The sequence below is a fragment of the Aphelocoma coerulescens genome, chromosome 4 (genome assembly GCF_041296385.1).
Source record: "Aphelocoma coerulescens isolate FSJ_1873_10779 chromosome 4, UR_Acoe_1.0, whole genome shotgun sequence".
NCBI classification, from domain to species: Eukaryota; Metazoa; Chordata; class Aves; order Passeriformes; family Corvidae; genus Aphelocoma; species Aphelocoma coerulescens.
Genome location: NC_091017.1, coordinates 16,833,737 through 16,848,152, shown reverse-complemented (window position 1 = coordinate 16,848,152; position 14,416 = coordinate 16,833,737). Strand labels below are relative to the sequence as shown.

General features: G+C 41.2%; 1 protein-coding gene across 6 annotated transcripts in view; it reads right to left on the bottom strand.

Moving 5' to 3' along the window:
- NR3C2 (nuclear receptor subfamily 3 group C member 2) overlaps positions 1–14,416 on the bottom strand; it is a 191,560-nt gene that overhangs the window by 44,837 nt on the left and 132,307 nt on the right. For all 6 annotated transcript variants that reach the window (XM_069012828.1, XM_069012827.1, XM_069012829.1 and 3 more), the window contains one exon: positions 5,646–5,762. In XM_069012828.1, the coding sequence (XP_068868929.1) occupies positions 5,646–5,762 (117 nt within the window). The remainder of the gene's footprint in view (positions 1–5,645; positions 5,763–14,416) is intronic.

Genomic DNA, 14,416 nt, shown 5'->3' with positions numbered 1-14,416 from the left:
ATTGAAGTTAATGGCATTTCAAAATACTTTGCAGTTAAAGTTTAAATGAAAAATAAAATTTAACCATATGTATGACTCAAATTGCTTGTGTCTTACACAAAGGGGTTTATTTTCCTTTAAAATTTATGCAATCTTGGTTAGTAGAAAATTTTGGAACTAAGAGCATACACTTTTGCTATACTTACATTTTCCCCAAGTTTTCAGATTTTTTCTTTTCCTTTTTTTCTCAAGAAGTTATGAGCAATGATAATATAAACCACATAAGCTCCAGTAACTGAAAATAATACTGCAATTTAAAACCCTACTAGTATGAGTTATTAAACAGAAAATAGAAAGCTGGGCATAAAGGTGAAGTACTACATCTTATTACTGGTTATCTTAATTAACCTATTTTTCAGATTATTAAAATATTTCACTGTATGAAAAAATAAGGGTATCTGCCAGTGAAGCCTACAAATCACACCCAGCATCTTGTGCACGAAGTGTCTTACATATGTAAATGTATGCGGACCCAAGACTCGGATTTCACAGGCAGCCTCTGCAGACAGAATGATGAACTGTGTAATTTGCAAGGTGAAATCTATCTTATGTCCCTTCCAGATCCAAAGGGTCCTTGAGCAAGCTGCTCCTCACTGCTGTGGGAGACCAGTGCCGGGAAGTCTTGGCAGTGTCTCATAGGGGAGCTGAGGCAGGGAAGGATTCCAGCCCTGCATGGTACTGATCTTTCCACACTTTTTTGTCCCCTCTGCACATATGGCACACCCCATGGCAGAAGAGGGACCTTCTCTGACCATCCAGAACGGGGAGGGATGCCTGGTCACTAGGTCACATCAGAGGGGTGAGGACTAACCTGCCAAGGAAAGGGGCTGGCAGCCCTCTCAAGTGACACCATATAAAACATTCCCATTCTCCAGGCTTCAGCACACAGGAGTGGCACCAGGAGGCTCTGTGCCACCCTGGTGGCAATGCAGGACACAGGGGCTGCTGCCTTACGGGATGCAGCTGGTGGTGGCATAAGGCACCATGCCAAGCCCCAGTGTGGGACTGGGGGTCTCACTGTGACACCCCCAGTGCCATCACGGGGACAGACACAACTGAGGCACAGCAGCACGAGGTGGGAGCCAAACGAAAGCGTCTCGTGCGGAAGCGAGAGCCTCGCCAAATCCAATCACAGCGTATGCTGGAAGAAACTTCCCAAATCCGTGAAGTCATTCTGGTCTGTAATTAACTGAAAATTAATTACAGAATCTTGAAAAGAGCATAAACCAAAAATGGGCCAGCATACCTTCATAGTGCAGTTGCTCACTCTGAATCTCTTCCAACAATTAAGCCTAGCATATGTCACTGGAGTTAAAAAAAAAAAAAAAAGATAACAAAACAACAAACAAAATATGATTCCCAAAAAAGTTTTGGAGTCCTACTTGCCAAAGGGGATATAGCTGTCTGCAGAGCACACACATACCTTCTAGCAATGAGAAGGATGATTTAACGTGATACTTGGCAACTTCAGCTTTGCAGAAATTACAGGTTGCAGATGCTTCTTATAAAATCAAAACAAAAAATCGAGAAAATAACATAATTAGGTAAATTATTTGCTGACTTGATGAATAATTTTCTAAAGATTATTAAAGAATGTAAGAGCTTGGAAAAGCCTCCAAGTTTTCAACAAACAAAACAAGGAGGTAAACAATAAAACTGCCAAATTATTTTGGCTGAGCATTCATGAAAAGGTGTATTTTGTATCACTGAATTACACATATTTTTTTACAAGGTGCCTAATCATGGCATGCTGCCACCAGTCAAAATAATCTTTTTTTTTTTTTTTTTTTTTTAATTTAGAAAAGAAATTTAGCATGCTAGGAAGTAGAAGATATGCCATCAAAACAAATTTGAAAGACTGACGGAGTACAAAAGCACTATTTTACTATTTTAAAAATATTGAGAAGGAATATTACCAAAAGAGAAAAAAAAAAATCCTAAGAAAAAAGATCAGTAGATTAATCGGAGATTGTTCAAAAATGTGCTGCAGGAAACATGGAATGCTATTTCTGATTTCCAGCTTTCCATTATAGAGATTAGTATCTTCAGAAAGAGCAGGAAGACAATCTCAAACTGTCAAATTACAAAATTTGCTTCACAGCCCCCCTATTTCAGTAAGTGGGAGGAGCTGGGTGGGGGCAGCCTGGGGTCCTTCACTCCCATCTATATATGGGGAGGATGACAAAGGAGAGTCAAGTTCTTTTCCAGCCCATGGGAGATGGGACCTTGTTCCCTAATACAACATTTCTTCTAGACCAACTGGAAGTTTGGTGTTTTGGTTTTTTCTTTAAATGAGGGGATAAAACATGATAGTTATGTACAAGTGGAAAATAAATGCCCATGGTTTCAGCAACTTGCAGACATTTCAGCCCTGAGCTATGCTAAAGACCTTTTGCATATCATCTCGCTCTATTTCCATGCACCAAGCACATCAGCACCTCTGATACAGTCTGGGATTTGTGTTTACATTTGCTTTTCTTTGGAGGGTGAGAGCTGAGCTCAGCCCTACTGCACCAAGAGCGCAGTGCAGTGTGACACAGCTACAGAGAGTACTTTGCTGCAGAGAGGACTTTAAATTAAATTGCATTTATAAATTAATTTTTCACCAGCTCCTTACTGATCACACTGCCTAATAAAATACCTGCCCATTTTGCCTGTAAGTCCAAGCTAGAAACAGGTAAAAGCCCATTTTTACTGGAGTAATGTATATGCTTGTCAAAACCAGGCTGACCACATGAAACTACAATCCACAATGTACCTTCATAATAAGACCATACTCATTCTCTTCAAGCTAAATATGAAAAAAATGTTATTTAGTACCAAACCTTGGCATTTTACATGAAAATCACAGTTTTCAAATATGAATTAATATCTCTTCTTGCCATTTCCACCTCCACTTTTTGTGATGATTGCCACCATATCAGAAATGCCCTGCAACAGCACACAGAAGCTTCCAAAACTGAGATGCTGTGTCGCTCCTCTGTAGATGCCCAATGCAGAGCTCACCACTGGAAACATGGCTTAAAGCAGAGAAAAATCTTCAGGACCCCAGCAATTCCTGCCAGAGCTGGGCTGGCTCAAAGGCTGGAAGGTCCATCAGCATGATCTGGGAGCCCTTGGGGCTCTCTGCACAGTAATGCTGCCTCTGGGCTGCAGGTGCTTTACCTCTCTCTGGCAGCCCTCCCCTCTCCCTCCAACCTGCCCTTTCCCTCCTCAGCCAAGCAGAAGGCACTGCAGTGCATGGAAATCCAGAACTGTTCCCCTGCCATCTCATTCATGGCAGTGATGGAAAGACCTCCTTTATGACATTTTAGTTTCTTTACATGGCATAAAGAGATCAAATCAGGAGTGAGAATTTCACCTGAGGTTTCTCTCTGTGATGAAAATCACTGAAACAACTAAAATGCAAAGCTCAACTGCATGCCAGCTGTACACTCCAGAGGCAGACTTGGCCTTCCAGGTCACAGAATCACGAAAGTTGGAAAAGGCCTCTAAGAACAGAGTCCAACTGCTAACCCAGCACTGCCAAGTGCACCACTAAGCCTTGTTCTCAAGGGCCACATCTGCATGTTTCTTGAGCACTTCCAGGGATGGTGATTCCACCCTGGCCAGCCCATTCCAGTGTCTGACCAACTTTTCAGCAAAGACATTTCTCCTAAAATCCAATATAAACCTCCCCTGGCACAGCCTAAGGACATTTCCTTTCATCCTGTAACTTGTCCTGTGGGAGAACAGGCTGACTGACCACCAGCTTGCTACAGCATCCTTTCAGGGAGTTGTAGAGAGTGATAAGGCCTCCCCTGAGCCTCCTTTTCTAAGGAGCTAACCAACCCCAGCTCCTTAAGCCATTCTTCATCAGACGTGTGCTCCAGACCCTTCACCAGCTTCACCGCCCTCCTCTGGACTCGCTCCAGCACCTCAATGTCCTTCTTACAATGAGGGGCCCAAAGCTGCAATAAACATTATGATTTCCAGCAGTCTAACAAGCTCCAACAAAGGGGAAGATTTTTCAATGCATTCCTCATTTACAGCATTCCAGCCAATATTTAAAAAAAAAAAAGGCAAAAAAAGAAAACAGCTCCCTCTAGCAAAGTTTCCCTCCTGCCTTGCTTTTCTGCAGCGAACATCATGTGAACACATTGTTTGAAACCCTCCTGGACATCACAGGGATGAACTCATTGCAGATGAAGTGTCCTGTGCTGCTGTTTCCTAAGGTTCTCAAGCCCTGGGTTTTGCTGGAGCTCCACTGGCACTGCACAGGACATGTCCAGGGAGGATGCCCCACACCAGCTGCCAGTAGGATGCAGCAACATTCCCAGCACTCCAGAGAGCTGACCTTCCTGCTCTACAACAATTTTCAGCACTAGTTTTTGGGATTAAGGAGCTGTGACCATGGAGCTCCTGTTTCATCAAACAAAGGCATTCTGTTTCCCTTGCTAGGTTGAACAGCACAGATCAAAACCAAGGGAAAGCTGTCACCTCCCCAGCATGCCACAATCTGGCCCTGTTTTCCCTTGGGAAAAGGAAATAAGGGGCCTGGGGTGAAAGGCAGTATCTCTAATTTGGGAAAGGGGTTGAAAGAGAGCCCAACAGGGCTACTGTCTCTGAAAAAGTAAGGTGTGGCTTGTTTGAGTATTTCTGCCAGGAGACAAGACAGAAAAAGAAGTCTGGGAGGTAGAAAAAGGCAGTGGGCAGGAACCAGGATTTTGCATATAACCTATTAAAGATGAGCAGCTAAATCTGTAGAACCAAACTCAGCTGCCAAGAGAATGGGCCCAGGAGGACAAAAGGTGAATTCTGAGATAGCGAGGCATTAATGTGACCATGTTGCAGTTTTCTGTACAGTGAAAACACTCCAAGGGAAGGGTAACTCTATACAGCAGGAGAAGCACCTGCAGCAGCACCCAAACCCCTGTTCACAGACAACATAATAAACACAGAAGTGGTGGGAAAAAGGCATTTGTAAAAGCATTTGGTCAGATGATGACTTGAGACAGGACACCCACTGAAGCACAGCCAGAAACATGTAGACATTACCAGAGAAGAATTAAAACAACAGAAAAAAAGCTATTATAAATTTTGTTATCATACTGTTTTCAGTATACTTTTGAGAATTAATAAGATTTTGTTGTTGTTGGTATATGAACAATGCAGTAACATAATCAAAATTATTGCACATCCCTACAGTCACAGAAATTAAGCAATAAAAATGCTGAATAAGCACCAAAGAAGTTGAGAGGTCTCACTATGTGAGAATTTGCTTTCATGATGGTGTAACATGTTTTTCAGTATTCAAGACAACGCTCATCCCAAAAAAATACCCCATGCAATACTTGAAACCTTAACACTTTTAGCTTATGGTATTCTACTAAAATTACTGTCATCATAAAACACCCACTTTTCTTTTTTCTGTGCCATAAAATACGTATCTCCAAACCCCGATTTAGAATGACAATAGAGTTTATCGGCTATTAAGCACTTCTTCAGGATAATCCCACCTTAAAACTTTTGAGATTATGCAGCTGCCAGAACTATAAAAAGGCTGCACATTTCCAATGTTTTCACCTAATCAAATTAAGAGACCAAACTATTAATATTCTGCTTACCTCCTAAATTCATTCCAGCTTGCAGACATTTCTGTAATCGACAGGCTGGGCAGTTCTTTCTCCGAATCTTATCAATTATACAGTCGTTCCTTCCCGCACACAGGTAATTGTGCTGGCCTGAATGAACCAAAAATAAAATGCATTATTAGAGGATGTATTTACATAATTCCAATTTGTTCTTCTCTGCTGTTCTGCACTCATTTTGAGATTCTTATTAATGAAGCCATTTCAAATTCCATTCTTTAGCCTTTCCAAATGATCTTGGCGAGTTGTCATGGGCCTTTATTATGAGCATCTCTTCTTTTTAATTTGGGAAGGAGTTTTGGTGTCACTCTCAAGAGAGATCTCATTACAGTTTTTTTTCATAAACAGGACTGGAATTTTTCTTCTAGTAGAAAACAAACAATTGGTTTGAGCTTCTTCAGACCTTCTTAGGTGTGCTATTGCAGAGCAGTCTGACAGATCTAAGTTGGGGTACATTTTCATACTCAAGAAGTTCAGGATATAAAGCAGAAATGCACAGCAGAGGTTAACTTTCCCAATATACTCCACTCTATTCAACCAGTTCAACCAGGCTTAAGTCACAACTGGATTATTTCATTTCTGTAAAGCCCCACAGAAGCACTCTGGAAGAGACAGCAGGTCTTTAATGCAGAAGGGAAATGGACGGCAACCAGGGAAACAGACTGGCATTTGAGAACTTGGAGACTCAAAAGGAATTTTGCTCCATGGCAGGAAAGCAGGTGGAGCAAACAGATGCAGTTTCTCAGGCAAGGGCACTACCACGTGGCCTTTTCAAAGCCTGGTGCTTGAATTTGATGTGGAAGAATAAAGGAAGCCGTGAGGGGTTGGTGTGGTGTGACAGCAGAAGCGAGAGGAGAAGATTATTTTAGCTGCCTTGATCCAGAGGGGGCACACAGGAATCTGGGGTGGCCAGAACAAATGTGCAGAAACCCAAGAGATGTGCAGATAAAGTTGGTGCCAACGACCAAAGCAAGCAGCAGCCATGGGAGAGGAGGGGAAGCCCGGGAAGAACTCAGGAGCAGAGCTGCACTGGAACGGGCAGGGGCCGACATGAAGGGAGATGGAATGAACACACAGCTCCATAAGGGGACAGAGCTGCTGTAGGACAAGAGGCACAAAATATGTCTGCCAAGCTATTTTCCACAATACTCACATGCTTCCTAGGGAAAGATAAAGAGAATATTCATGGGACACAGGAGACCTGGCTCCTGCTTTAGGCTCTTTCAGGAATTTGCCTTAAAACTTCAGCAAAATCATTTTCTACCTCGGCCCCTGCCTTCCTTTCAGCCTTATAATGTTGTCTAGAGATCGAACTGAAACTTGGGATGTTTCTTGACTCTCTTCACTGAGCATCTCACACAAAGAAAACTGATCTTATTTGAGTGAGTGAAGTGTTACTGTAGTATCACAAAGGTATCATCATTTAAATAATGCTTTAGATGTTTAAAGAACAAGCAGATGGGCAAATAAGGATTTCATTAAGGGACTTTACCTAGCACTATGACACAGGTGGAAAAGAACAACACTTCAGCAAAACAATTAATGAGTAAGTTACATCAGGCATAAAATCAAGTTGTACAATATAGTGACAGCACCACAATCTATCACCTGGCCTTTAAGTAGGCCTGCTAAACAAGAAAAGGATAAAGTTCTCAGCTAATCATAAAATGAAAACCTGGGTATCACACAATGTTTATTTTGTGATGTGATCTACACAAAAACAGACAGGAAAGAGAAGAGTCAGCTTAATTCCTCTTTTTTTTTTTTGTTTTGCTCTGAACCGACTTGAGCACCTCCCCTAAAGAACCATCAAGCAGACAGGCATGAAAGTAACATAAGAGGAGAAACTAAAAGCATTTAAAATTACGAAATACAGCATAAAGGTGGTTTATATGTCCTTACAAATACTGCCATACCATCCTTTTTCTTGTGGGGAGAAGGGAAAAATGGTTATTTTCTGCGAGGAATGCAGGTACACTTGCTCAGTGCTCATACAATGTCCTTTGTACATCAGACTACTGCAATACCATTTTTAGGCTTCCAAAGGCGGGTGCAGGCTATTAATAAGACAAGTCAGCTCCAATACTGCAAAATGAACCCCATTGCAGAACTACCCTGAAGGCAGTTTGTGCTAAAAAATGTATACCTGTTAAGTCAACATTTTCCACTACTGCTTTAAAAATCTAATGGGTTTAATAAACAGGTTACCATTTATGCACGCCAGGATAATTACCTGGGTTGCATTTCTAAATGCTGTGGAAATGTTTGGATCCAACACTGCAATCGCAATGTGACTTCCTAAGAAATATTCCCCAACAGCAGAATATTCCATAAATCACCCTTCAAATGCTCTAGGTAGCCTGAAATTATTCCTTTCTGACCTATCTACTCTAGATCAAATATTTTCAGCAAACATAACTTAGTAAAGGTTCATCAATTTTGGAAATATTCACCTCTGAGTACTAATGCATGGTACAAAATCTATAACTAGTAAGAACAGTAATAAAATCCATTTCTAGTGAGCACAGCAAGGGTCTTTCCAAACAGCAAACATCATCTTCTAAATTTTTTAAATTTCTAAAAAATCCTTAAAAACTACAGCCATCATAAAGCTTACATTAATGGAAGTAACTTGAAAACCCCTGCAAAAACAGAATAGATCAACATTCCAACAAGCCCTCTATGTAGAGTACAGCTATAAAATAATAATGAACAGTTTTTCAGTTAACATTTATAATGAAAAAAAAAATGTCTTCAGTCTTCCATGCAATCAAATATGGTACATTTGAAATAAAACCAATTTTGTAAAGTAAGTTAGCAAAGCAGACTCCCATAATAAATCACTATGTCCCATTTGTGCCTCACTACGGCCCCTCAACTTCAGAATCAAACCAAAACCCTACATATCTGAAATTGATGCAGTGCTCTTGAGACCTCCAGGGCCCTTCAGGACCTCAGTGAGGTGGTGGAGGCCATCCTGAAGAGAGGCTGATGTTTGTGTGGTGCGAGATCTCCGACTCTTTCAAGAGATGTATCGATCTGCCTTGTGCAGTTTGTGTTTAGCTTAATCCAGTTGTTCTTTTTATCCTGTTCAATCACCCACAAGTGGGCTGGAAAGTGACAGAGCAGATATTGAATTCTCATCTCCCATGTGCTAAATGCATTAAGATGAAAGTAATTTTTACTTATGCCATCATTAAGTGCACTTACACCAGCTAATTCCTGTTCCATCTGAAATACAAAGATGCAAAAGATGTGAGGAAAATTTTCCTGTTCAAAATAAATAATGCACAGGTACCACACAGTTACATAGTAAGGAGAAAGTGAGATCTTTTCTCTTAGCAGTAGAGCTAGAGGAATACAGAAGTTTGCATTTTCCAGGTTATTGTGCCACTACACACCACAGAGTGACACAACCAAGTGTACACACAAAAATATTTGAATGTTGCCAATTCTCTCACCTCCAAGAACTCTATAATTCCCTGCTTTTACAGGCTTGCAAAAGAAAACAAAAAGGAAGTATTCATGAAATTCAGTCTTCCCTCTTACTGAGATCTCCTGAATAAGCAAAATTCAGCAGTAAAGGAGGGGAGGAGAAAAAGCTGTTCTTATTTGGCCTACGAATTACTGCCAAAATGTGGCTACAGCAGAAATTGTGCGTTTCCCCATTTTAAAACTCCACTACTACATTGAGCCACCAGTCCCCAAAATTGACTTGCTAAGGTGAACTTATGTATGTGTGCAGAGCACTGCTGCACTCCAAGGGCTGCCATACTTCCCTACAGGTAAGGCTGCAAAAGGAATGAGATGTAGATATTTCTGTTCCTGTCTAGAGCAAAATTAGAAAATTACAGAAATTTCACATGTTTTATCTTCCTCCTAAAAATTCCTTCCCCCTCCCCAGTTTTTCAAAGTCTAAGTCAGGAACTGCAAGTCATTAACAAGTATTCTACATTTTTGCTCTCTTGTTAAAATAGCAACTACTATGATCAAAAGTTAAATTTTGTAAGGAGAAAAGCGTAGTGCTGGAAGAGGATCCAAAGACTGTTTAATTCAAGCCCACTCATGGAAGCATGGTAAGACTTAACAAGCACGATAGCTTAACAGTTCAGGTAGGTTTTTAGTCTTCTTTCTATTTGTATTAAAATCTTCTGAGGAAAGGTATTCTGCAACTTCCCTACAAGCCCTGTGTGATTAGGCTAGCGATTAGCCACTCCTGAAGTTGTGCTTTTTCCCTTTGCATTTCACCCAAGTGGGAATATTTTGCAACTGGAAGAGATGTTCATACTACCCCATAGACACAGTGTAACAGATCATCACCTTCTTACAACAATCTTCTGCCTATCAAAAGATTTATGTTCCCCATCTCTTTGCTGGGCTAAACAAATCCAGTTCTCTCAATCTTTCCTCGTAGGTCACGTTTCCTAAATCTGTTGTCAATTCCTCCTATTCTCCTCCAGCCTCTTTCCTAAAACAGGGCACATTTTTCTTGCTGAGTTTCACCATCACTAAGGCCAATAAAATGGTTATTTCCTGCATCTTGCACACACAGCAGCCCTGCTAATGCAATCCTGGGCCAGAGCTGGCTTTCGGCAATGGCATTAGGTTGTTGACTCACGCTCGCTTGTGTGTCACTAACAAGCGGCTCCTCTCCTGGGGCACCGCTGCCTTCCACATGTCCTTTCCTGCTTTTACCTGGGCAGGCAGCTCTCTTTATTCCTCTTCTAGATCCACAAACTCACTGCAACATCACTGAGAAAGGCAAAGAAAAAGTCCAAAATCCACTTCGGGTCCAATGTCTGAAATGGGGAAGTGCCTTGGGTCCCAGGACTGAGGAAGCCTCGCAAAGGGACAGCAAAGTGAGAAAACAGGAGCAGCAGCTGAGGACCAAATGAAGCAGAAGTAGTTTGAAAATACTCTGCTTTTAAAATAGCGTCTCACTGAGGCACATCAAAATGCATATAGTGTCCCAATTTTCCTTCTTCCTCCACAATGAGAATTAATACTTTGACTCAGAAAATTGCAGGCAAAGTTGTCTTCTCCCTGCAGGCTGCCAGAAATCCAAGCCTTCTTCCAGGGTTTGAGGAGAGAGGAGCTGGGAGCTACCTCCAGCCCTGTCTTGCAGATCTGCACTTAAGAGCTAGGATTCCTTTTGCAGCTTCTGGGCTAGAATAAGTGCTTAGTTTCTGTAACATTTCCCAACTGGGAAGATCATCTCTGTAGCAGCAATGATACATATAAAAGCCTTATGGAATAAATAACATTTATTTCTTAACACTGTCCCTTCCCTTTATCCACCAGCCTGTCAGACTGCACAAACCCAGCCCATGCATCCCCTCCAACCTGAGCTAAGACTTTCCCTGCTAAAGACAAAGCAAACATGTTGCAGAAAAATATCTGGATTTTCTAAGGGAAGTCTCTCACCTCAGGAATATCTGGTCAGCAAACAGAACTTAACACCAGGTTTTTCTACTTTCTGGTATAGCCCCAATGAAGGGCTTTGCCTCCTGCAGCAAGGAATCACAAAATACGCCCATCCCAACCTCTCATTCGTGCTCACTGAGCTATGTGATGTGTTCCTTTCAACCAGCTCCAAAACCCTCGCAGATTTTGTCTCTGTATCCATATGAGCTCCTTCAATTACTAAAAATGAACTATTTCTACCTTTTGATGGCCAGTATACAAATAAAATTACTGCCAAGGCTTGCCACAATGATTTTGCACATTCAGAAAAGGATTTCCTGTTTGACAGAAGTCGGATCATGCTATCAAGGGACAAGCTGCATTTACCTGAGGTTTTCATTTCACCATCTGCAGCAGGCAGGTACTCTCAAATAGATCAGCACGATAAGTAGGATGATGAATCTCTTTTCAAATTTCAGTTTTCACAACACCCCTGTTTCTTGCAATAACAAAAAAAAGCCTGCTAGTAAATGGAAATCAGAACTGCATTTTCATTTCAGATGTCCATTTGTTACACAGTTGAGGGAGCTTTTTTTTGGTTTGGGTTGTTGTTTGTTTTTTTTTTGTTTTGTTTTTTTTTGTTTTTTTGTTTTTTTTTTTTTAAGCAGTTGACAACTGCCCAGCAACAGCAGCCTATGTTTGCAGTCACTATTTTAGGCTACATCACATGTCAATTACATAACCTTGTTTTACTGCTCTTGAACTGGTTCGAACAACCTGGGAAAGAGATTAGGGCAGTCCCTCCCAGCCAGCCATCCATCCGCATGCTCCGGCAGGACCTGTCCCCCCACCACAGTTCCAGTCCCTCTCTCCAGGACTAGTTACTCATTGCTAGACCCACCTGAGACACTGGATAATTAACTTCCTCAGCGCTGTTTAAACCAGTCCAATCTGACCACGGTAAACTAATAAACTTGATTCCTCATGCTGAGATTTATGTGTAGTGCAGAATAAGCTTATAAATGCCACAGCCATGGTACAGGACTTAGATATGAATGCTGCCCCTTCATTTTATATGGCGAATGCTCAGGGTTTGCATTTTAGATATTGAACCTCAGGGTTTCCCAAAATTCAGGCTTTATCTCTCTTATGACTCCACAGCCCCTATCATGCCCAGACAACATGCTTGTCGGCTGCAGACCAAGGCAGTATCTGACGAGATGACAATATTGGTCTATTATTAACATTATTACAGTGTGCTTACAGCATAGGTATAATCTAAATCCTTCCCTGAAACAGAATTTAGAGCTTTCCCTCCTTTATAATAAATTAGAGGCTTAATTAAAATTTGTTTTGACTTTGTCAAAATATTCATCACATCTGGGATATTTCCTGCCTGCTTCTCATTCTAAATTACCTTCTGCTACTTCTAGATCCCAAGATATCTTTCACTTTCTCTACCCTTTTATATTACTGGATTATTTTTTATCTGCCATTTTACTTTCTTTCTTTCTACTCCCCCCTCCTTTTTCTTTCCTTCAATAAAATTTCTTTTCCAACCATTTTTTACCTACTTTCATCCTCAAGACTTTTACCCTTTTCCTGTTCTGTAAGTCTTTCTTCAGTCTTCTGATTTACCTCAGTCTTCATTTCTTCTCATTTACCTTCTAAATGAATTATTTCCTCTGCTCAGCCAATAAATGTGATTTCACAGGGTGCATTTACACTGCAGTTAAAAGTATGGCTACATCTGATTTCATATACCAAAGCAAAGTATATCAAAGTTACTGATGGCAGGGGATAAAAACTAAGTGTCAACAGCACCATTTCCTGCAGGGTCTACAAAACCCAGCAAGGGCTTTTTTAAAAGCACGGGCACATCTGCTGGTGCTCACAGATGAGCTACCAGAGCTTCCTCCAATGGTGACCACAGATATAAAGCTGATTCCCCTTTTTTTCTGGAAGTGGAGCAAGGAGGGCTGTGTCCCCAGATGCTTTATATGCAAAACTTTTCAAGTTGAGATTTATGCACTCCCTACCCACACCTAAGAACACAGACTCCAATGCTCAGCCAATCTCAACTGTCTCCTGCTCCTTCACGTTCTCTGGAAACTTGCTTTCATGCTGGGCTGAGACCAGGCTAACAAAAACAATTGGAATGGTCTGGTGACCCTGGCAAAGGAGACGAGAAGTTATAAAAATGATTCTCACCCACTATTTTAAGCATACTGAAAGGGCACCGATGAGAGGGATCAAGGAGAGAGAGGAAATTTGGCAAGGGAGTATGGGATGTAGCCCAAAAGAGGCTACTATTTTCTGCAGGAGAAACCATCCAGCAGGGATAAAACCTGCTAATGACAGTGAGACGAGCACATAAACACTTGTAAACACCTCATATTTAAGGTTCACAAGCACATTTTCTTATGCAATACTTAAAACACACTGCAGAATTTCGAAAGCCCCTCCAAGCCTGTGTGTGGTGCTCCAGCTATCCTGTTATTCAGACAGGCTGAGCCACCAACACAAGATATGCTTCCAGCTGGTCCTGAGACCATCCCCGAGGCTCCCACTGTCATCTCCATAAACAGCAGAGCTCATCCCAACCAGCCCATCAGCAGTTGGTCACGGGGGACAGCTGCGCCCTTCTGAAATCCAGAGGAGCTAAGAGAGCTTTCTGTTCAGCTTGCTGGAAGTCTGAACATGGCCACATGATGGACTACAAGATAATTCCTTTTTCACGTGGTCAAAGATATGCTGAATGATGTTAGCACAGAAGAGGAATAGGAAAAAACCTGATATTTGCAAAGCATTTCCGATTCAGTGAAATCACACAGCACTGAAAAGCTGTTCAGGATGAAAACCAAGGAAAAATATCTACAAATACCAAAATAATCCTGTTATTGAGTGAAATAATTTTGTTTCTGTTTTGAAACTAGCTTTCAGCTCAATTGCTTTTGATTTTAGATTATAATGGATACAGTGATACAGAGAGTGAGAATTAGAGCTTTCGAGAATGTTTTGACAAAAATCACACATCTAATACTTTACAGCATTTTCTCTTGCAGTGAGTTTCTAAATTTTAAGTTTGGTTTAAATTTTAACTGAATATTTTTGAAGTCTCTAGATGATGTTATCTACAGAGATAGATTTACAAGAGATCATGTTGCATGCATGATGGCTACTTCTGCTTTCCCATGCTACAAATCTGATAAGGCATTCTTGACATACTACAAATTTCCAGGCAGTTTAATGGAAAATCTCAACGTGTGAGAAATGGTCTAAAAGGTCTGGAGAGACTTCTTAAAATAAGTGTCATGCAAAAATCTTAAATTGCAACTGAAATG